At 48.1% G+C, this 23,419-nt stretch overlaps 1 protein-coding gene across 1 annotated transcript in view; it reads left to right on the top strand.

Annotated features, from left to right (window-relative positions):
- The window catches only part of NSD2 (nuclear receptor binding SET domain protein 2), an 881,013-nt gene that overhangs the window by 632,653 nt on the left and 224,941 nt on the right, over positions 1-23,419 (top strand). Inside the window, exon 16 of the mRNA XM_085642559.1 lies at positions 10,377-10,582. Within this exon, the coding sequence (XP_085498685.1) occupies positions 10,377-10,582 (206 nt within the window). The remainder of the gene's footprint in view (positions 1-10,376; positions 10,583-23,419) is intronic.

The following is a 23,419-nucleotide window of genomic DNA, read 5'->3' as shown; positions in this document are numbered from 1 at the left end:
TCACTCTTGGGAATGATGTTGTCATGCATAACTAATCCCATTCGTCACCTCAAAATGCGACCTGTCCAAGAGGAACTGGACAAGCAGTGGACTCAATCCAAAGACTCGTTCAACGACATTGTCAATGTAACCCCACGAATTCCAAAAGCTTTGCAGTGGTGGGTAGACAAGATTCATCTGTCAGTAGGGCTGTCTCAAGCACACGCTGGCACCCTTTGTGATCATCACGAATGCGTCCCTGGAGGACTGAGGAGCTTACCTCCAAGAGCTAAAAGTAAGTGGCAAGTGGCATCGGACTTAGTCAATCCTACATAAATATGCTGGAATTAAAAGCAGTCCATCTAGCCCTTCAAGCCTTTCTTCCCAGAATACAACGTTCGCCGGTGCTTGTCCCAACAGACAATACCACAACAATGCATTATATAAACAAGCACATCTGAAAGAGACACGTTAGTGATAGATTCCTTACCTTAGAATATCCCCAGGCGTCATACTGGATCCGGAAAGTTTCGCTTAGCAGTACCCCTGCGCGTCAGTAGGTGGTGTCGTGCAGCTCTGCGTCCGTCACTAGCATCATAAGCGCCGAGATGACGCCACGGAGAGTACTTAGGCGCCACCCATGCGCGCTGACGTCAGTTCTTTCTTTTTCCGCGCCAGCAAGCACAGATCCGGATTGAGCACGTACCTTAGTCACTTTTTGACTACTATTTTGTCTCCTCTTTTCTCCTGGTGCACGTAGGGATGCCCGGCTTTAAGTCTTGTGGGGCCTGCCGCCGGAATATGTCGGTGGCGGACCCCCATGATGTTTGCCTCTACTGCCTGGAGACTGCCCACGACTGCCGGGATTGTCGCGCCATGGCCCCCAAGGCCTTGCGGGAGCAGCGTAGGAAGTTGCTGAAGTTCCGGCATTAGTCACGCCGCCGCTCCGGGTCCAGGGGCCTTTCCGGGGCCGCTCCCGGGACGCCTTCGGATTCCGGTAAGCGACGCCATAAAAAGTTGAAGAGGCGTGTTCGCTCTGCGATGTCCCCCCATCGCTGCCCGGAGGCGGACGAGGGGGACAGGGTATTCGCCCTGGCGGCTCCCCTGGAGCCTGGGAGTCCCGCGGCCTACCCACCATACCCGGGTCTACCCACCATACCCGGGTCTGTCGGCGACTCCTGAACAGGTGCAAGAATTCCTTGCTACCATGGACCGCCATTTTAGGCCTCGGGCTCCTGCCGGCGCACCTTCGGGCCCTGCGGTCCCGTGTCCAGATCCTGTTGGCCCGGCGGCTCCGCCACCGGCGCCACAGGATCCTGCGCCAGCGGCTCCGGTCCCTGCGCCACGAGGTGCGGCATTGCCGGCTTCGGCCCTTGGCGCCACACTGGGTGCCGTTTATTCCTCCCTTGCCCCGATTCCAGGACCATTTTGTTCTGGCCTGGGATCTGCATTGGGAGCCGGCGCCAGTCCGACAACAGCAGGCGCTGTTCGTCCCTTCTCTGGCTCCGGCTTTGCCGCCGCGACCTTCGCCCTGTATGCCAGAGGCGGACGAAGACTGGGAAGGGTCCGAGGACCCTCTTGCCCGGCAATGTGACTCCGAGCAGGATTGGGTGGATGACTTTGAGGAGGCAGGCGACCGCGATGTCTCCTCTGACCCGGGGTTTGCTTCCAACCCGCCTACGATGGAGGAAGGGGCATCTTACCCTATGGTCCTCCGTCGGGCGACTGAGGCCCTTAATCTTGACCTCCCCACAGTGGCCCTCAAGACCAACCTCCTCACCGAGAGGCTCCAGACGGCGTCTACTTCGTCGGAGCTGTTGCTTCCCTTCAATGATGCCCTTACCGACGTCCTCTTGGGCACTTGGTCGAGGTCGGCCACGGGGGCCCCGGTGAATAAAGACGTCGTCAGGCGCCACTGACCGGTGACCCCGCCTTTTTGACTACTCACCATACGCCTGAGAGCCTGGTCATTCAGGCCTTGACGTCAGAGTGCTTTTCCTACGGCCCCACCAGATAAGGCCTCTAAACGGCTGGACCAGTTTGGGAAGCGGTTGTTCCCTTCAGCCTGCTTAGGGCTGCGGTCGGTGAACACCGCCTGCTTGTTGGGCCGTTACTCCCAAGCGGTGTGGGATGCCGTTGCTCAGGTGTTGCCTCCGTGTCCTGAGGAGGTGCAGGCTGTCCTTTCTTGGGCAATTGCTGAGGGTAAGGATACGGCTAAGTTCATTGGGCAGGACGGTTTCTACAACTGTGGTGTTGCGACGTCACGCCTGGTTGCGTTCGACTGGGTTTTCGCCTGATGTCCAAAGCTCGCTCATGGACATGCCCTTTGATGGCACCCAACTGTTTGGCAACAAGACAGACAGTGTCCTGGAGCGCTTTAAGGATTCGCGGGCTACGGCCAAGTCCTTGGGCCTTTCTACTAAAAGTCAGTCGGGCGTGCCTGCCACCTAAGCCTGGGCAGAACCAGCCCCAGCACGGCCGGGGTCGCGGTTATCGCAGGGGTGGGTCAGGGAACCAGCGCGCGGTTCCGTCCACCTCCTCTCTCGCGGCTTCTGCCCCCAAACCTTCCTAATCTCAGCTTCGGGGAGCTCCCCACGCCGGTGGGTGGCAGGATCTGCCACCACCTCCCTCACAGGCACGAGATTACATCAGACAGATGGGTGCTGCAGGCAATCTGCCATGGTTACTCCCTTCCCTTTCAGTCCTCCCCTCCTGCTATGCCACCTCGGTGCCACTGCATGTCGGGGGATCACTTGGTTCTTCTCCGACAGGAAGTCACGGCCCTCATGGCCAAGGGGGCCATAGAGTGCGTTCCTGGGCCGGAAGTAGGGAGTGGTTGTTATTCCCACTACTTTCTGGTCCCCAAGAAGGACAAAGGGGGCCTGCGTCCTATCTTGGACCTTCGGGATGTCAATCGCTTCCTCCGAAGGACAAGTTCAAGATGCTGACTCTGGCTCAAGTCTTAGCTGCCCTAGACCCTGGAGACTCGATGGTTGCGTTGGACTTGCAGGACGCATATTTTCACATTCCCGTCCTGCTGGCCCACCGGCGTAACCTGCGGTTCACGGTAGGCCAGGAGCATTTTCAGTTTGCCGTGCTCCCCTTCGGCCTTACCAGCGCCCCTCGGGTGTTCACAAAAGTGATGGCGGTGGTTGCAGCTTATCTGCGCAGGTCGGGGGTGTCAGTCTTCCCCTACCTCGACGACTGGTTGTTGAAGGCAGGCTCGCCCCAGGCAGTCGTTCACCACCTTCAGACTACGGCCGACCTCTTGCATTTGCTGGGGTTCTCCATCAACGTGCCGAAGTCGCACCTGAGTCCCTCTCAGAAGCTCCCCTTCATCGGAGCGGTTCTGTATTCGACGCGGTTTTGGGTTTATCCTCCGGAGCAGCGAGTCCGGGATATTCAGGCTACGATTCCGACCTTTCAGCCTCTGTCCCGGGTTTCAGTCAGGGTGATCCTCCGGCTCCTGGGACTGATGGCCTCCTGCATCCTGCTAGTGCCACATGCCAGATGGCATATGCGGGCTCTGCAGTGGGACCTGAAGTTCCAGTGGGCGCAGCATCAGGGCAACCATGTCCAGATCTCGGAGGGCTCTGCACGACAATTGCAGTGGTGACTAATGAATCAAGATTGGGTCAATGGCAGATCCCTCTCCCTTCCCCAACCGGAGCACACAGTGGTGACGGATGCGTCCCTCCTGGGATGCGGAGGCCACTTGGGAGAGGCGGAGATCAGAGGACTCTGGTCTCCGGTGGAGTTCCGGCTCCATATCAATCTTTTCGAGCTTCGGACGATCCGACTGGCACTGAAGGCATTCCTTCCCTCTGACCAGGAAAGTGTGGTGCAGGTGTTCACGGACAACACCACTGCCATGTGGTATTGAAACAAACAGAGCGGGGTGGGGTCCTGGACCCTATGTCAGGAGGCGCTGCGTTTCTGGACATGGCTGGAACATCACCGCATTACCTTGGTGGTTCAACACCTGGCAGGTTTTCTGAATGCCAGGGCGGATGAATTCAGCTGCCGGTGCTTGATGGATCACGAATGGCGTCTGCACTCGGACGTAGAGCAAGGTCTCTTTCAGCAGTGGGGAGAGCCTTGGTTAGATCTATTCGCCACCGAAGAGAACGCGCAATGTCATCAGTTCTGTGCGTTGGACGCTTTTCGTCGCGAGTGGAGTTGAGGTCTGTTGTACGCCTTTCCGCCTATACCACTTCTGCCCAGAGTGCTGAAGAAGGTTCGGCACGACCGGGCCCAAGTCATCCTTGTGGCTCCGGATTGGGCACGAAGATACTGGTATCCCGAGCTACTCAGCATGGTGATCGATCCCCCAATCTGTCTGCCTCTTCGGGAGGATCTTCTGCTGCAGCAGCAGGGGACGGTCCTCCACCCGAACCTATCCAGCCTCCTCCTCCATGCGCGGAGATTGAGCGGCGACAGTTGACAGCTTTCGATCTTCCTCCCGAAGTCTGTGATGTCATCTTGGCAGCCAGGCGTCCCTCCACTAAAACGGTATACGCCGGTCAGCCTTTCTCCGGCTTCTTGATCAACCTTCTCTTTTTAAGTCTCCGGTTTTTAACCGTTTCCTTAAAGGCATTACGCACACGTATCTGATGTGCGCTCCTTTCGAGTCCCTTCATACCTGTCCTTTGCATCTTCTCACTCTCAAGATGGCTTTCCTGGTAGCTATCACCTCTGCCAGGAGAGTGAGTGAGCTCCAGGCTCTTTCTTCCAAACCTCCTTTCCTTTCTGTTCATCCGGGCGAGTGGTTTTAAGGACCCGTCCTTCTTTCTTGCCAAAGGTTGTCACGCCCTTACACATCAGGCAGACCATCACTTTGCCCACCTTCTTTCTGCCTCTGCATCCTTCAAGGGAGGAGGAGAGGCTCCATTGTCTGGACCCAAAACGTGCGCTTGCATTCTATCTGCAGCGTACACAGCAGTTCTGGGTGGATGACCAGCTCTTTGTTGGATACGTGGGTGCCAAAAAAGGTCGGGCCGTGCACAAACTAACAATCTCGCGGTGGGTCGTTCTGTGCATCAAAGCATGGCACCCTTTGTAATCACCACGGATGAGTCCCTGGAGGGCTGGGGAGCTTACCTCCAAGAGCTACAAGTAAGCGGCAAGTGGCATCGGACTTAGTCAATCCTACATAAATATGCTGAAATTAAAAGCCGTCCATATAGCCCTTCAAGCCTTTCTTCCCAGAAAACGTTCGCCGGTGCTTGTCCCAACAGACAATACCACAACGATGCATTATATAAACAAGCACGGTGGCACCCAATCTTGCCAGCTATTCAGGACGGCACAGTGGTTATGGGAATGGCCTAGAATTCACAAAATCTGCCGCCTAGCAAAACATGTTCGGTAACACAGAACACGATCTCGGACGCACTCAGCAGGCTCACAACATTGTGACACGAGTGGAAACTACACCAACAGACCCTGCAGGACATCTCTGCAGCTCCCCAGAACTGCAAATGCCGGTACTATGCAAACTGGCATCCCCAACAGGAGTCATGGGGGAATGCCTTTTCAATTGCATGGTCCGGCATCTTTACCCTACGTTTTTCCTACCAGTCATGTTCTCCCAAGAGTCATCAGGAAGATGAGGAACGAACCCTGCAAGCCGATTCTCATTGCTCGAGCATGGCCACGTCCACACTGTTACACAGAACTGCTTCTTCTCTCAGGTTCCGCACATCCGACTACCAGTATTCTCCAAACTCCTCACGATGAACCAGGGGGAATCATACATCCAGATCCCAGACACCTCCACTAATCGGCATGGCTTTTGAGTTCAATGATTTCCAGCATTTGAACATTTCCCACGACTATAGAGCTATCTTAACCAGAGCGGATAGTACCAACAAAACGTATTGCTTCAAGAGGAAGCGTTTCTGTATCTGGTGCCGCCAAGCAGAAATACATCGGTTTCCCTCCTCTCCAGAACAACTTTTGCCATACTTTCTACAACTGGTGCAATCAGATGTGGCACATAGTTCTATAATGCTCCATTTAGCAGCCATTTCCCACTACAGAAGGACACTATCCTCTCCACCATTGTTGTCTTCCAGGATAATCAAGGAAATCCTCAAAGGTTTGTTTCGTGCCTATCCTCCTGTGAGGCCTCCACCTTCTGCATGGCAGTTAAATACTGTTCTTTCACAATTGATGAAACCTCCTTTCGAGCCGATTCACAGGGCAGAGATCAAGTTCCTGTCATGAAAGTGAGCTTTACTTCTTGCCTTGACGTCTGCCAGAGGGGTCAGTTAAATGCAGGCATTTGTTATAGAAGAACCATTTTTACAATTCAAGTCTGACAGTCTTCTTTGCACAAATCCAAAATTTATATCAGTTTCCATCTGATTTCCGTTTGAATGAGTCGGTGAAACTAAGGACCTTGTTCCCGAATCCATTGACTACTGCAGAGAGGGCCGTTCATTCGTTAGACGTCAGGTGTTGCCTTAAGTTCTATCTGCAAAAAAACAAACCTTTTTGCAAGATTTCTCAACAATTTTTTCGCATACCGAGCCCCAAGCAGAGTATTTCTAGATGGATATCCAGTGCAATGCTATTTTACCATCGCAAAGCCGGCAGACCACTGTCCTCAAGAGTTAGAGCTCACTCAACGAGAGCTGTCTGTCTACAGCATTATTTACAGGAGTGTCACTTCCTGTAATTTGCAGTGCAGCAATGTGACAGAATAGACACCCATTTACAAAGCACTACTGCTTGGATTCAATAGCCCTAAATGAAACAGCGGTGGGACAAGCAGTACTTCGCAATTTATTTAGCTAAGGCCATCCCTGTCTACCCTCCTGCCTTTTATTGCTGTATCACATTTCTCTTTCATAGATTATTTGCATTGTTTAATGGTTAAAGGAATTTAATCCTTAATTGTTGTTCCTATAATTATGATTAACTTGGTGTTTACTTAAAGGTCTGTAGTCACATTGTCTTGTTAAGTTGTTCAAGGCATTATAATTGTGCTACTAAACTGCTAGCTACTCTGATTCAAGCATGTGAATCTATGAAAGCTCCAATATTGGAGTAAGAAATTAGTTACTTACCTGTAACTGTAGTTCTCCAGTATAGGAAGCTTTCCTAGATTCACCTGCCACCCACCCTCCTCACCACGGGGAAAGCTGACCTTCCTCTATTTCTCAATGAACGCTAGAGCTAGTGCTCGAAAATCTGAGGTTCTGAGCTTCTCTCAGGGGTGGGCGAAGCTGATTTGGCTAAAGCAAACGTTGGTCTCTTTTTTCATAATGACTATGATAGGTTGATAAACTGTGAGGCCTAGGCCTTTTCTAGTCTATACTTATCAGTCTACTATTACTATTTAAAGTACCTGGAGCTCCCATCATGACGACGGGTAATGATTTCAGCATGTGAATCTATGAAAGCTTCCAATATTGGAGAACCACAGTTACAGGTAAGTAACTTATTAACTTATTTCTTCTCAGGTCGCCTCTAAAAAAGCTTTCAGAACTTATTGTCCAGCATCTCTAAACCATAGAGCACAATATGAGGCTCCACTATGAAACAAAAGTACTGATTGCTATTATGACCCCAAAATGTCAAAGACCAATCCTTTAAAAGGAAGGTGTAGTACAAGATACCAAGTTTTATATTTTTAATACATTTGGCATTCTCTTTCATTTGCCGTAAAGGACGAACTCCCACTCTTGACTCCCCTTGGCTCAAACGTTCTGGTAGTGTTTTTCCATTTAACCTTGCTGAGTGTGTACCCGTTATTGTACCTTTACAAGATGGTATAGACTGTCAACCAGAGAAAACCACACACCTACAGTTAGTATGCAACAACCTTCTCAACTTTTGGTTCTCTATATGGATAATTAAGTGTCCGTTCACCACCAAAGACTTCAGTTGGTAGAAGCTTTACTGGAAACGTCTCTGGGAATGGCCTGGTCTTCACCAGAGAGGAGAGACACTGAGAGAAACAATTATCCATAGCATATTGAGACCTCTTGGCTTGCCTGTTGGTTTTGAAAGCTTCTAGGCTTCATGGCTGCCTTAATCTACAAGTGTACCCTGCTACATCTGAATGAAGTCTTTTAACACCATTTGGCTCTTCATTGAGACCCACTAGAGCTGGAGAGCTCACTTGCTTTATTTGAACACCTACCAATGGGGTCAACCGAAAAATGACTGCAGGTGAATAATCTGAAATTAAAATGCATGTTTCTTCGGCCTGAAGTAATTTCTTCCCCTTCAGTGAAAAATTGTCATCAAACTTACACATAGTAGGGCTAATTTGTTTTATTTGAAAAAGCACGGCTAGACATTGTATAATTCATTTTCAGTTCCCTATGTGGCTAAAGACCTGAGAGGTTCACCATTTCTTTGTGTAGGCCGTTAACCTATATCGCAGAAGGAATAGCCAGGCTGGCATCTTGACAAGTGGTGCCATGCTCCTTATGAAAGAATGAATTAATTAGTCAGAGGCGAAAGACCTGATCTGTTTGAAGAGTACCTAGGATATAGCTGGCTCAGTTAATCCTTGAGTCAGCTTTCTGCAAATGGGAATTCCCTTAGGCAAGTTTGTGCTCAAGGATAGTGACAAATTAAATAATTTATATTTTTGTTTAGAACTATGTGAAGATTCCCTGATTGTACGCTCTCATTTTGACATTTGCAATTTAGCTATACTTTAAATGAATTCTGATTCACAGTTCCCTTGAAAGTCAACATTTCTTGCAACCTGGAGGTGTTCCTGCTAACCCATTTTGTGGCAAAATAGATTTGTTTTTTATACCTCATTCTTCTTCCTGGCTGATTCTTGTTTGGGTTGGCGGATCACGTTCCTAACCGACATGCCTGAGAATCTAAAGTATTGTCACATGCAGTTGTCAGAAATAAGCATTTTTGTCAGGCACCAGCAAGAACAAATTGTTTCACTTTTTTGCACCAGGCACTTGAAAGTCTTGCACGCTATTGATGCATCTCTAAATCATGTTTCTCCCATTCGTCACCACTCCGGCTAATCTTCTGTATATGTTCGCTCTGGTATCACTGACCACAGTTCTGGTTAAAAAAGAAAAAAAAGAGACAATTAGAAAGTACTTCTGTGTTTTCCATATTTATCCTCCTTCACAGTAAGGTTCTCAGTTTAGTCCTTGGCTCATAAATGCACCAAATGTTTGAATTAGTGGTGTCTTGTTACAGTGACCTCCAGGTTTGGCGGTCGTCTTTGAGTCGATATCACCTCAGCAAGGTTTGATGAACTTCAGGCCCCTTTCTTTGGTCTTACAAACAAGACCCCAGCATGAGGGAAGTACATAGCCTAGATCTAAATCCCTTAAATGTTTATTGCAAATAACTCTTTCAGGGGTCTGTGTCTCTTGTCTATGGTTCAGGCCACTATTCTCAGGTGACTAGTTTTGCACTTCAAATAGTGTGAACTCTCCCTAAGGGGATTAGAGTACCAGTTACATTACACAAGGTCAGAGTCGTTTTTTGAGGCACGGGTTGATAGCGTGATTTTCCCAGAATCGCAGGATGTTGGGTCTCCACTGGGACTAGAACTTGGTTCCCCAGTTCCAAAATCAGCAGCTCTGTCCTTAATGCCACATAATTCCTAATTTCTAACCACTTGTGTATGTCAGAGCCCAAACACTGAGTACCAGAACCAGGAAGTAGGTAAGTTCTCCTTTATTTGGGATTTATGTAGCAGATTTGCACGCAGCAGAGTGGGACTCTCAAATTCAGCTGAGCACTGACCAGGGAGGCCTGGGTGTCCCGGATTTCAAGACATACTGCTACACGAGCCAACTTCAGTGACTTTTCTACTGGATTGCAGGACATAACCTGCAGGAGATAGGGATGACGCAACGAACATGGGACAGAGGATCCCTCCATACCCTGTTATTACCGAAAGGAAGGCCCTCAAAAGGGGGTAGAGAGGAGGGTGGAATCTTTAATCTAATTTGTGCAGGGAGGTGGGAGAGTATTTATGTAACATCTAATGCCTTGTTGGTTTGTTAACCTTGAAAATCAACAAAATATGTTTAAAAACTAAAATTTAGCAGATTTGCACTTGCACCCTGGAGTCTCAGGTAATAGAAAATATTAACTGTTTAATTGGTAGATGCACTACAATATTTGTCTTTGTTTCCATTGGTCGCTTCTGTAAAAGTACTTGATTTATTGATCTTGTCTTAATTTATTAATGTCACATTGGTTCGACTCTTATACCTGTGTAATGGGACGATTTAGTTTGTGTGCTAAGGTTTTTCTTTTAGTTATATAGATGTTCTTGAGAGATCTTTTTCTTTCCAGCTAATTTTTGTATGTTTAACTTTGACCCTCATACATTTAATAATAAAAATATTTTTAAATAAAATTATTAATTTATTACGTTTTATTTATAGGTGGTGGCCTGCAGAGATTTGTGATCCTAAAAATGTTCCACCAAATATTCAGAAAATGAAGCATGTGCCTGGAGAGTTTCCTGTATTTTTTTTTGGTTCCAAGGATTATTATTGGACACACCAAGCTCGTGTATTTCCTTACATCGAAGGTGATAGAGGAACCAAATATCAAGGAGTTAAACTGCTCGGAAAGGTCTTCAAAAATGGTAGGTGCAATAAGGCTTGCATTTTAATACCTGGTTCGCTGTGTACCCCATATATTATTCTACACAATTTATAAAATGAATATCAGTTTATAATCCCACAAATCACTATTTTACGCCTGGTTCTTCCATATATTGCTCATTCACACTGTGAATACATAGTTTACTTCGTTGGTTTGGAGTATATTTTAAAAATCTTAACTTGACATGCAACAGCAAAGCCAATATCCAGAGAAATATTGTTAATGATCCAGCACTCATATAGTGAGCAGTCATATTTCATATTCCTTTTTTTCATCATTTTAATTCATGATGGTGTATTCACGACTTCTTGTAGTAATAGCTTCCTAAGATGGTTCATTTTGAAACCAAGTGGGATACTTTAATGCATTACTGCCAGGTAGGTGATGTAGTAGGTCTCTAAGATGATTTAGGTATGCTTTAAAACCTGGTACATACTTTTCAAAATGGGATTGATGATATCCGTTTCTTCCATCCTTGGAGTGGTTCAGCTCTATGGAAGCAGCGTTCAGTGGAGTTGTTGATTAAAGTTTGTACTTTTGCCACCATTGTGATAGTCGAAGCCCAAGACTTATACGCTACTGCGTAAGTCTGATTCTGGTATGTTTGTGCCCTTTGTTGGATTGCAGTCTGTCACAAGGTTGGATCTGGTTTTTCATAAAGATATGCAAGTTGAAGAGTTTGCTGTGGTTTTTTTTTCAGGCTTGTTTTGCTGCCATTTTTATATTTCTTTTCAGGTCCCAATTTGAAGCAATGCAGTAAATACATTACACACACACACACACACTCACTCGCTCTGCTGCCCCCATGTTTTGATGTATATCCATCTTTGAAAATGTGGTACATATTCATTAGTCCTTATTTCCTTTTGTTGATCATGTCTTGCTTTATTTAAGATAAAAGATCCCCACACCCTTCTCTCCATCTCCCTGTCCATTTTTTAACCTAGAGAGCTTATTGGTTGTTGCATGTGGTGCCTTTTGGATGTGACTTTCCTTTCCCTCCTAGTGATTTTACTATTACAGACAATCCTTTCCCCCTGCCCAGGAGGCATTGCGACTATTGATTTTCCCTGTTAAATGTAGTTTCCGTTGGCTTGTAGCTCGTTTGCCTCCTCTGCTTGACATGTTTCTCTTCAGGTCTCTTGGGAGCGTTTCCTATCCATGCGCATGTCCAGTGTATTTTGTGCTGAGTCCTGCGATTAGTTTTTTACCCTGCCCTCTTCTTTCCACCCTGCAGTGTCCTGCTTTCCACTTCCACCCAATATAGCCTCTTTGGCTTCCGAACCTCCAGTGTGTGAGGCATCTTATTATAATGTTTCTCTTGGCTAATAACAGTGCAAGATCTGCAAACTTCGTCACTACATTTTATTGCTTGGTTCTTAATTGTATTTGTAATAGACTGCCATCAGTTTCCCGTGTCCTTTTTGCTCGTTATACAGTCTGTGGTATCTAGTACTGTTGAACAGTAGGTTGTAACTCTGGGCAGCTCCATAACATTTGTTGAAAATTTGTGGTTTCGTTTCTCCACCGGGTCCGACTGAAGAGTGTCACTGGATATATTTGACCAATCTTATGTAGTTTGAAATGCATCCTGTGCATTATGTTAAACTGGGTATACCTAAAGCGCACACTGCAGAATATTTTCTGTGGGTACTCTGGCATCCTTTTCTGTTGCTTGTCGTTTAACATGCAGCATGCCCAGCTTACCCTTTTGTCACTTAGTATCTCTAGAGAGACACCCGTATGCTCTAGCAAGGATTTCTGGAGCCAGGAGATCCATTCTTCGTCCCATTGTATATAGCTTCTGCACCATTGCATGCAATAGAGGTTCAACTGCTTCTTTGTTTCTCTGCTGCCTGAGTGTGCATACTATCCTATAAAACAAAAGAAACTGAACTCTGTATTTCGCACTCATCCACTAGCATTTTGTAGTCTGTGAGGTTGTGGAATTACACGACTGATGGTGACAAGCCTTACCGTGTTCCAAGGTTGTAATTATGTCTTGGAGTGTGTCCAATGCTGGGGAGCATCATTGATAATGCTAGTAAGATGTGTTACACTGTGTTAGAGATGTTTGCATGTGGAGCATAGATTCAGTTTATAGACTTTTTGCTATGTATTGTTGCTATGCAATCTTCATGTGGTGTGTTCAGTACTGTGGTCTATGGTAACCGTTTACAAGAAACACTGACGTTCTGCAGTTCTTTTTTACTAAGACTACGGTCCCAGCCAGGCGTCTGTTAGGCCTTCAGTTACAAACATTTATATATTGCTGTCTTTATTTATAACATTTTGGTTTGGTTCACAGTTTGACCAGTGATGTGCTGCCTTTGGTACTGTATGAATGGGAAACCTGCTGAAGTAATCTATTTCATACAACAATGTCTCAAAAGGTATTATTGTAGTTGACAATTTAAAGGATGATGCAAATAACATGTTACAGGGCAAGGGGAACAAGGGGAAACTATAAAACCAGAAGGCAATGAATGACAAAAATATATGTTCGAGGCATATGACCTGCAGATTACACACTTTTGCATAGATCGCCATCTGGTGTTGGGCCCGGATGTTTGCAGTTTGTTTTTCCTCTTGGAAAGTCTTTGGAAGTCACAAGGTCGGTGACTCCTCCTTTGGATCGTATTGCGCATGGGCTTCGGCTCCATCCTCAGATTGTTTTTTTCCGCTATCGGGCTCTGATGTAATCTTCGCGCTCCGGTTCCGAACAGCTTCCAGTTGGGCGATCGACGCGCAATCCTCACCCCAATTGCTGTATTGTTTCGATCACGATCTCTTCAATCAACGCGCCTTCTCATCGCCACAAACCTTCGGTTCCAGTCGTCGATGGCGGCCTTCGGGCCTACCCAGGCTCCGGTCCCGGCTCATGGAAAGAACTCCATTTAAAAAGTGCCCTCAATGTGAGTCCAAATTTCCCCACACCGATCTTCATGAGGTTAGCAACCTTTGCCTCTCCCCGGAACACGAGGCTCGAGACTGTCCGGCCTGTAAGTCTTTCCGATCCAAAAAGACTATTCGGGACCGAAGAGCCAGAAGGAACATGGCACACTCCTCGACGTCCATTCCAGTCGACATCTTCGGAGACAACATCGACGATCCGGAACATCATCGTACCGAAGAGGACCTCGTCAGCGCTTCTGAGGCCGACGAGTCAGATGTGGAGGACATCACTCCGGTGCAGAGGGTTGTGAGTACCAATCTACCCCCTCCCACACCCGCGCCGACACCCAAAAAGGCTTCGGTCACGCCTTCGCCTCCGGGCCTAGGCAAGACCAGATGAAGAAGCCAAGTAAGCCTTCCGGCGGCTCGGGCTCGAGCCAGCCTGCCAGCGGTGCCGAGAAACACACTTCGGCACCGAAAAAGAAGACGGCCTCCACCTCGACACCGAGCTCCGCACCAAAACCCTCGGTGTCGAAACCCAACCCTTCGGCACCGACGCCATCTTCGGTGCCGACCAAACCACACAAGGCCACCGGCAATGACGCTTCCAAGCCGAAGCACATCTTGGCGCCGACCAAGAGACCGGAGGGTTCCAAGCTGGGTTCTAAACATCAAACCGGCACGGAAAAACCTAAAAAATCATTGGTTCGGCGCCGACGGACCAAATTACCTCACCAGAGTTATTTACACCGGATCCCTTGCAAAAAACTCTTACCAAGGATCCAAAAACTGGATATTTGACGCTCTCTATTAAGAATTTGGAGAAGCCTGCTCCGCCTCCACCTCCAAAGAGGAAGGACTCTGCTACCTCTCCATTCAGAATACCTTCCCCTCCTCCTCCACCTCCACCCCCACCTCATCGTTCTCCTACTCCGTCCCCAGACGATTATGATCATGGGGACCCATATTATGATGCAGGGTATGTGCCAAAAGACCCCACCCCTACAGGATCTCCAGATCCATGGGACGATTACCATATACCAGATATCCCCAACGTCCCACAAGACGATATTTACCCTTCTAGACCATCTCCACCTGAAGATTCACTAGGGTTTAACCATCTTCTGCAAAGAGCAGCACATTATCATGGGGTGGACATGCATAATGACCCTGTGGAGGAAGATTTCCTCCTAGACACATTCGATACTACACAGAGGTCCACCTCCATACTGCCATGCTCAAAGGAGTGGTAAAGCATGCAGCAGAAGTTTTTAAAGACCCAGTTAGAGCCAGGGTCACGTATTGAAAAGAAGTAAAAATCTGCTCCCTCAGATCCCTCTTACATTAGAGGACCAGCGCCACTAGATTCCTTAGTGGTCTCTACGGCACGTAAAAGGGCAAACTCACAAGCATCAGGTGATGCACCACCACCTGACAAGGAATCAAAACTGCTTGATGCTTCAGGCAAACGCACAGCATCCCAGGCCGCCAACATACGGCGTATAGCAAACACTCAGGCACTGCTGGCCAGATATGAGAGGGCTCATTATGACGAATTAGAGAGCATAATGCAACATCTCCCTGAAAAATATAAAAGTAAAGCCAACGAGTTGATTCAAGAGGGTAAAACAATCACAAACACCTCTATACGTTGTGCCCTAGACGCAGCAGACAGAGCCTCCAGGGCCATTAACACCAGCGTCCTTCTCCGTCGTCATGCGTGGTTAAGGGTATCTGGGTTTAAACCAGAAGTACATGCCTCCATCCTTAACCATCCCTTTGACCAGGAATATCTATTCAGGCCAAAGGTGGATGAGGCCTTAGAAAAGATGAAAAATGACACGGATACAGCAAAATCCATGGTGGCTTTTCAGTCTCACCCGCCCAGACGCTCCTTTCGCCGCTCATCCTTTCGGAGTGCATCCAGAGGCTACTCCTCAGACACAGCGTCCACATCGTACAAGTCCCCTACTCAGACCACCTTTACAAAAGGTTACCAAAGAGGCGGCTACAGGGGTAACAACAACAAGGGCAGAGGCAAAACAAACAACGCCCGTTCTGCAACACCTACTACCCAATGACTTCCCCCCCGCTCCCCCCAGACCATTCCACTCCAGTCGGGGGCAGACTCACAAATTTCCTTCATGTCTGGGAGACCATCACCTCAGACAAATGGGTGACCCAAATAATTCGGTCAGGATACTGCCTGGAATTAACATCTACCCCCCCCCCAAACATTCCACCCAGGCAACGCCCAATGTCACAAGAACATTCCACATTGCTAAAGCAGGAGGTAATCTCCCTCCTACAAAAAGAGGCAATAGAACACGTTCCTGCCAATCAACAAAATTTGGGGGTTTACTCCCCATCTTTTCTAATACCAAAAAGGGTCGAGACTCTACGAACTATTCTAGATCTCCGGCCCCTAAACACATACATACACTCAGACCATTTTCACATGGTAACGCTTCAGCAGGTACTTCCGCTCCTCTCCCTGAACGACTTTCTCTCCACACTGGACTTGAAAGACGCATACTTCCACATTCCAGTACACCATGCTCACAGAAAGTACCTCAGATTTGTAGTGGACGGACAACACTACCAATTCAAAGTGCTCCCGTTCGGAGTCACAACAGCACCACGGGTATTCACCAAGTGCCTAGCGGTGGTGGCGGCACACCTGAGAAGACAGCACATTCACGTCTTCACATACTTGGACGATTGGCTGATAAAAGCCACTTCATACAACCAATGTGTACACCACACCGCTACCACAATCCAACTACTTCACCAACTAGGCTTCACGGTGGACCACCAAAAGTCCCAGCTAACACCATCCCACATAAAACAATACCATGGTGCCACCATAGACAACTCAAAAGCAATAGCCTACCCCAATCCGGCCAGGATTGCAAGCATTCAGGCTTTGCGACAAAAATTCGTACTTCAACACTCCCTTCCAGCACCAGTGTTTATGCAACTGATAGGGATGATGGCCTCTTGCATTTTCATAGTGCCTCACGCAAGACTCCAGATGCGTCCACTCCAGGAGTGCTTAGCGTGCCAATGGAACCAGGCCCAGGGGCAACTGACAGATCTGGTGTTGGTAGACGGTCGCACCCATTGCTCTCTGTAGTGGTGGAACACCACAAACCTTTCCAAAGGTCGACCGTTCCTGGACCCAGTTCCCCAAATAATACTAACAACGGATGCATCGCTCTCCGGCTGGGCAGCTCATCTATTACACCTCACAGTGCAGGGCACATGGACGCCGCAACAAAAGTTACTCCATATCAACCATCTGGAGTTACTAGCAATCTTTCTAGCCCTGAAATCCTTTCAACCACGAATTTCAGGCAAGGCAGTCCTCATTCGCACAGACAACATGACGGCCATGTATTATATTAAAAAACAAGGCGGCACACACTCTCCACAGCTCTCTCAATTAGCACAGAGCATATGGAGATGGGCAGTTTCCCCCAAAAATCTTTCTCCTAGCTCAACATGTCCCAGGAGTCCAAAACACAGTGGCAGATCTGCTCAGCAGACAGACACAACAGATCCATGAGTGGGAACTTCACCCACAGGTTCTTCATCCGTTCTTTCAAATGTGGGGGCATCCACAGATAGACCTCTTCGTCACCCATGAAAACACCAAATGCCAAAGCTTCGCCGCCAGATACCCACACCAATTGTCCAAAGGAAATGCGATATGGATGAACTGGTCAGGCAAATTTGCGTACGCTTTTCCGCCTCTCCCACTCATTCCATTAGTGGTGCGAAAGCTACAACAGCACTCCCTCACACTGAACCTAGTAGCTCCAACGTGGACCAGACAACCGTGGTACACCACGCTGCTGGAACTCTTGGTAGTACCACACCAAAAGCTACACCTATCACCATGCCTTCTAACCCAGAACCATGGAGAGATCAGACACCCGGACCCAGCTCAGCTCAACCTTGCGATCTGGCTCCTGAAATCCTAGAATTCGGGTACCTAAACCTTCACCCTGACTGTATGAACGTCATCAGAGAAGCTAGACGCCCTACCGCTAGAGCCTGCTACGCTGCCAAGTGGAAAAGATTTGTTTATTGCCATAACACAATCAATCCTCTAGATGTGTCTATACAACACATCATATGCTACTTAAACCACCTACAAAGGTGTAATCTAGCCTATACCTCCATTAGGCTACACCTCGCAGCAATTGCAGCTTACTTACAAAACAGGCAGCACCTATCACTTTTCAGAGTACCTGCCATTAAAGCCTCCATGGAAGGCCTCAAAAGAATAATTCCCCCCCAGAGTACCACCCTCACCTGTGTGGAACTTAAATATCGTTCTCACAAGGCTGATGGGGCCTCCCTTCGAACCTTTGCATAAATGCGAACTGCAATTCCTCACATGGAAAACAGCTTTCCTTGTAGCCATCACTTCCCTTAGAAGGGTCAGTGAGATACAAGCTCTTACCATACAAGAATCTTTTCTTCAAATGCACCAGAACAAGGTTGTTCTCTGTACCAATCCAAAATTCCTACCTAAAGTCATTTCCCCTTTTCACCTAAACAAATCTGTAGAATTACCAGTATTTTTCTCGCAACCTCAGACCGTTGCAGAAAGGGCTCTGCACACGCTAGATGTCAAACGAGCCTTACTTTACTATATCCAAAGAACACAACCTTTCAGAAAGACCAAACAACTGTTTGTCTCTTTCTCTCCACCACACAAGGGCAACCCCATCTCAAAATCAGGGATAGCTAGGTGGATTGTAAAATGCATCCTTGCCTTTTGGACGACCAGAGCACTGTGTGGAGGCTCTTACCCTTCTTGACTTCGTCGCTGGATTTCTTCGCGGAAAACTCTACACCTTGCAGGACCCGCTGCGCGGGTCCCGTTGCGCCTGCACCTACTGAGAGGCTCGTGTGGGGAGCTGGAAACTTCCTGGACCATCTGCACTCCGGCAGGGCTGCGAGCAGCCTAGCAGGGACTCCATTGCCCAGGAGTCCCTGCGTGTCACACCTGTGGCCGCTCTCCCTGCCGGCCACGCCCCCCGCCCTACCCCAGCTCTATATTAAAGATAGGAGTTATAGCTGCGCTGTAGCGAGCGGGAGCGACCCGGGCAAAGAGCGGGCCGTTTGAGGCCGTTCGAGTACGTGAGAGTCCGGTCCGGGCCCCTCCTCTTTCATGTTCACATTTAGGCCGCTCAACCACCAGCGAAATGAGCACCAGGGAAACCAGAAGTAAACATCTTCCCTAGCCGCGGCCGGAGCTGTCAAAGGACCTATTGACACCTACTTTGCTAAAGCTGGCTCTCTTCTGATCGAGGAAATAGAGGTGCTGGAGCGAAGAATCTCCCAAGAAATAGACTGGGTAAAGAGATCTTCAATGGGCCCAATGGCCCAAGCCAGAACCCCAGAAGATAGATCCTGCCTATCAACTAGTGGTAGAATTGATCAAGCACCATGCTCACTCCCTGGCACCTCAACTACTAATCCAGAGTTCACTATTGAGGTGCTGAGTGACCTTGAGGACATGAGCCTAATGGCCCTACCTAGCACCCAAATTACCCTACCAACACTAACCGAGAACACTGAGGCAGTTAAAGCTATAGAACCTAACACAGATAGAGATAGGGGGGTGAGAGAAGGGGCAATACAAAAAAAGAAGAGGGGGCCCCAAAACAAAGAAAATAATAGGACAAAATCCCCCAAATCCAAACAACCGAGAGGCAAAGGGGGGAAAGGAGCCACCTCTGTCTCTATGCTAGAGAAGTCGGGAATGACAACTCCCCCTAGAATTAATAATACAATTCCATTACCACAGTCCACCAATACCGTGCCACTGGATATTACCTCTGATGATATCACACTGGAGGACATAGGCACACTCCTAAGGTCCCTATTGAGTCCCCTTGAAGCTAGACTGATTAAAATCGAAGCTAGATTAGTTAGCATTGAGAAAGCCACTGTACAACTTGTTGACGCAAGGAAACTTGACAATAGTGGAATTAAAACTACAATAGAGGGTCTAGGACCAAAGCCCAGTAAGGGTAATGGACCACCTATTGCCACAAATAATAAGCCTCCACTCACAAACCCCAAAACTTCACAAGTTGTACTAAATAAGATCTTGCAACCCTTAAATGATAACAAGGACCCAACTCCAACCCAGCCTATAGTAACTGTCACTCCAAAAATAACCCCCCCGCTTAAAGCTACTGCTATACCCGCAACCAATAACAAGGGTGATTCGCCACCTATTGGCGAGAAACCATACCCTAACCGCAGACAAAAGCCTGTAAACCTCCCCCCAGAAGCAGCACCCTACACCTTAGTTCTGGTAGGGGTCCCGGAATTAAAATCCTCAACATTCGAATCCACTACCTCTCTTAGGAATAAAGTTATCAACTGGCTCTCTATTAATAGACCCCTTCCGAGAGGAATAACCAGTGATATCTCCATGGCCAGGAGGGCAACGTGGGTGGGTTACACCAGGAAATCTATTAGTGGGGACTGCATTCTGGTCACCTTTAGAGACCTGAATACAGTCGCATATATCTGCACGTGGGTTTCTGACGAGGACTTTGGCAGTAACATTCAATCACTTCCTCTTTCATTTTTCTACCCTTCGAGCCTCTATAATTCAGAGGACCAGAGATGGGGGCACCATCGAGTTGCTGGAGGATTGGGAAAACTGCCCCAGGGAGAGCAATGTGCCCCAATACCATAGGGGAAGACCTATACATCATTTCCACCAGTATGGGGGGGAGGCTGGTTGGGAAACTGTTACACGGAGGAGGGGCGGGGGTGGAGGATATAGGAGAGGAATCCCAGGGCCACACAGAACACATTATCCAGCCTATTTACCCACCCACAATAGATACAGCAGTCTGGAAATGGTAGACTGACAGGTGGATGAAGTGGGGAGTTCTCTAATAGTATCTCCCAGGATGGAGATTAGTATACCCCCAGTCCCGGATATACATACTAGGGCAATTGACATAGTCGAACACAAGCCGGCTCTCGTATTAGGCATGACGGATTTCATCCTGTCTCCCATTAATATAACCTCTATCACAAATTATTCCCCCACTACCAAATGGCGCCCACTGAGCTTAACTCTAATAACTTTGTCTCCGCAGGCCTAGACACCACCCAATCGGCGCATATAACTGTGATCTCTTGGAACGTGGCAGGCCTAGCCAATAAAATAGACTCCATAGAGTGGGGCTCGTACATTAGCTCCAAAAATATACTTATTTTCCAGGAGACTTGGGCACGTGAGGAAATATTATTTCCGGGCTTTGCCTCCTTCTCTAAACCCGCAAAGTGGGGGGGAAGGGGCAGGCTGTCGGGGGGACTTACGACCTGGGTAGCAACTGACCTAGGTTGTCACGCCACTTGCCTAGAGACCGCCTCGGATGACATATTGGCTGTCTTACTCGAGTGGTCAGACTCCACTAAGCTGTTAGTCATTAACATATATTCAAGGCCTGTTCCTATGCTAAAAGAATCTTGCACTATAGATGAATTATCCGGGTTCCTAGAAGGCATTCCTTGCGAATTTGCCTGCTTGGTGGGAGGTGACTTTAATTCACAGTACGAACCACTTTCTGGACTACGTGACGGCCCTTCCTATGAGGAAGATTCATGTTGGTTTGTTCCAGAAACGGTGGCCCCACCACTTAGGGCCTGGACTCCCTTGGCCTTGCAGATAACTGCCCTCACTCTTAATCAAGGCCTAAGGGCTTGCAATGGCCGCTGCAAATCGGACATCCCTAGCATGTATACCTATAATAAAACAGGTAGCGAATCCAGACTGGACTATATTTTGGTCAAATTGTTCATGTGGCCATTAATAGTCGATTTCAAAGTCACTGAAAGAATGGACAGTGACCATAACGCTTTGGAATTGACTTATTCCCTGCCAGGGGGCGAGGACACATCCTACGGACCGGATAAAGATAAAGCAGGGCTCTTACTTGAAAACAATCGGCGGAGAGTCAAGTGGGAGAAATTGGTCAATAGTCCAGATAGAATACCGCAGTTATATGCAAGGATCATCCCATTGCTGGAGAGGGCCTTTCAGATTGGAAAGGAGGTGCAAGATGATCCCAATAGAGGAAAGCTTGCACAAATTCATGCAAACATAATCATCACCTTAGAGCAGGATCTGTTTTCATCCTCAGGGAAAAGGAAAGGCCCCCTGTCCAAAACATCCTGGTATAACGCCACTTGCAGGGAATCCAAGCCCATCTCTTACTTGCTATAAAAGGACGCTATGGCAAGGAAGAAATCCAAGCTAGGAGAAGATCCTACAAAAGGCTCCTGGAAAATGCGCGGGCGGAATGGGACCAGGATTATTGGGAAAACCTTGTTAAAACACTAACTAACAGAGACTCGCGCAAATTTTGGCGCATAGTCGCCAATGGTACTGAGGATTTATCCTCGGCAATAGAGCCCAACATAGCGCCCATGATATGGCAGCGCCACTTTGAGACGTTTTATGCTGAGGAAGGGGGGGGACAAAATACAGTTGGTGGCATAAAGACATCTAGTCATACGGGAGCTCCCTTTACTGAAAAAGAGGTGAGGGAGGCCATCAAGGGTCTAGCGGCGGGAAAAGCCCCGGGACTCGATGGGGTGCCTGGGGACTTGTTCAAACAGGAACCAGGGATATGGGTCCCATATCTTACACTAATATTTAATGCCATTCTGGGGGAATGGAGGTCCCTGATACTTGGCTGGGAGCAGAGGTGGTTCCAATTTTCAAAAAGGGTTCCCCTCTGCTCCCAGCCAACTATCGTCCTATCAGTCTCATCGACATACCCCAAAAACTTTTCGGAAGACTGATTTTGGACAGGCTTCTGGCCTGGATAGAGGAGATGGATATCCTGTCCCCCTATCAGGTGGGCTTCAGACAGGGTGTATCGACAGTAGATCACATTTTCCGGCTGAATCTCCTTTACTGGAGAACAGCCGTAATCGAGGGCGGTACTTTGTATACTATTTTTGTAGACTTACGTGCCGCCTTCGATTTGGTACCTAGGGCACGGCTGTGGAGAGTCATGGAAGAGCTAAACGTCCCTGGTGACATTCTGGCAATCCTGATGAGACTTCATTATAACAACTACGCCCGCGTAAGGTGCGGCAAAGATGGCAAGTTAACCGATAGTTTCCCCGTTCGCAGAGGGGTTAGACAGGGTTGTGTCCTTGCACCGACCCGGTTTTGCCTCTTTGTGAACGGGGTAGTTGCCCACCTGAACAGGATTGCCAACACCGATGCCCCCAAGTTGACAGGCAGCAGGGTGCCTGCAATCATGTTTGCAGATGACACCCTGCTGTTGTCTAAATCCCCTATGGGGATCCAACGCATCCTGGACGGTTTTTTAGAGTTCTGCTCTGAGCGTGGATTGGAAATTAATCCTCAAAAAACTAAATTTATGATTTTGAATCCTAATACCCATAACCGAGCTCCACCTAGGTTAGGCACAGTCCAATTAGAACGTGTGCATAACATCGAATACTTGGGGATTACTATAAACGAACATCTAACGTGGACGTCACACCAGACTAAAGTGACTATTAAACTGGCTCAGTTGGCGGGTGGCACTATGCGTCTGGCGAACAAATCTTCCTATCGCCCACTAACCCCAATCATTCATATTTACAAAACTCAAGCCCGCGCGGGTGTCACATACGGGGGTGAGCTGTGGGGACACACCAATCTGTCTAAACTACAGTCAACGGAAAATAAATTTTTGAGACAGATCGTTGCCCTACCGCAGAGCACTCCACTACTGCCCCTAAGATTGGACATGGGAATTCGATCGATAACTGAGGAGCTAGGTCTTAAACCCTTGACATTTTGGAGACGCTTGTGGTGCAGCCCAGATCTCATAAACTACAGAGTGGAGTTACA

Source organism: Triturus cristatus, chromosome 2_2 (assembly GCF_964204655.1).
Source record: "Triturus cristatus chromosome 2_2, aTriCri1.1, whole genome shotgun sequence".
In the NCBI taxonomy this organism is placed as follows: domain Eukaryota; kingdom Metazoa; phylum Chordata; class Amphibia; order Caudata; family Salamandridae; genus Triturus; species Triturus cristatus.
Note: the sequence above shows the minus strand (reverse complement) of the source record. Positions and strands in the feature narration are given on the sequence as shown.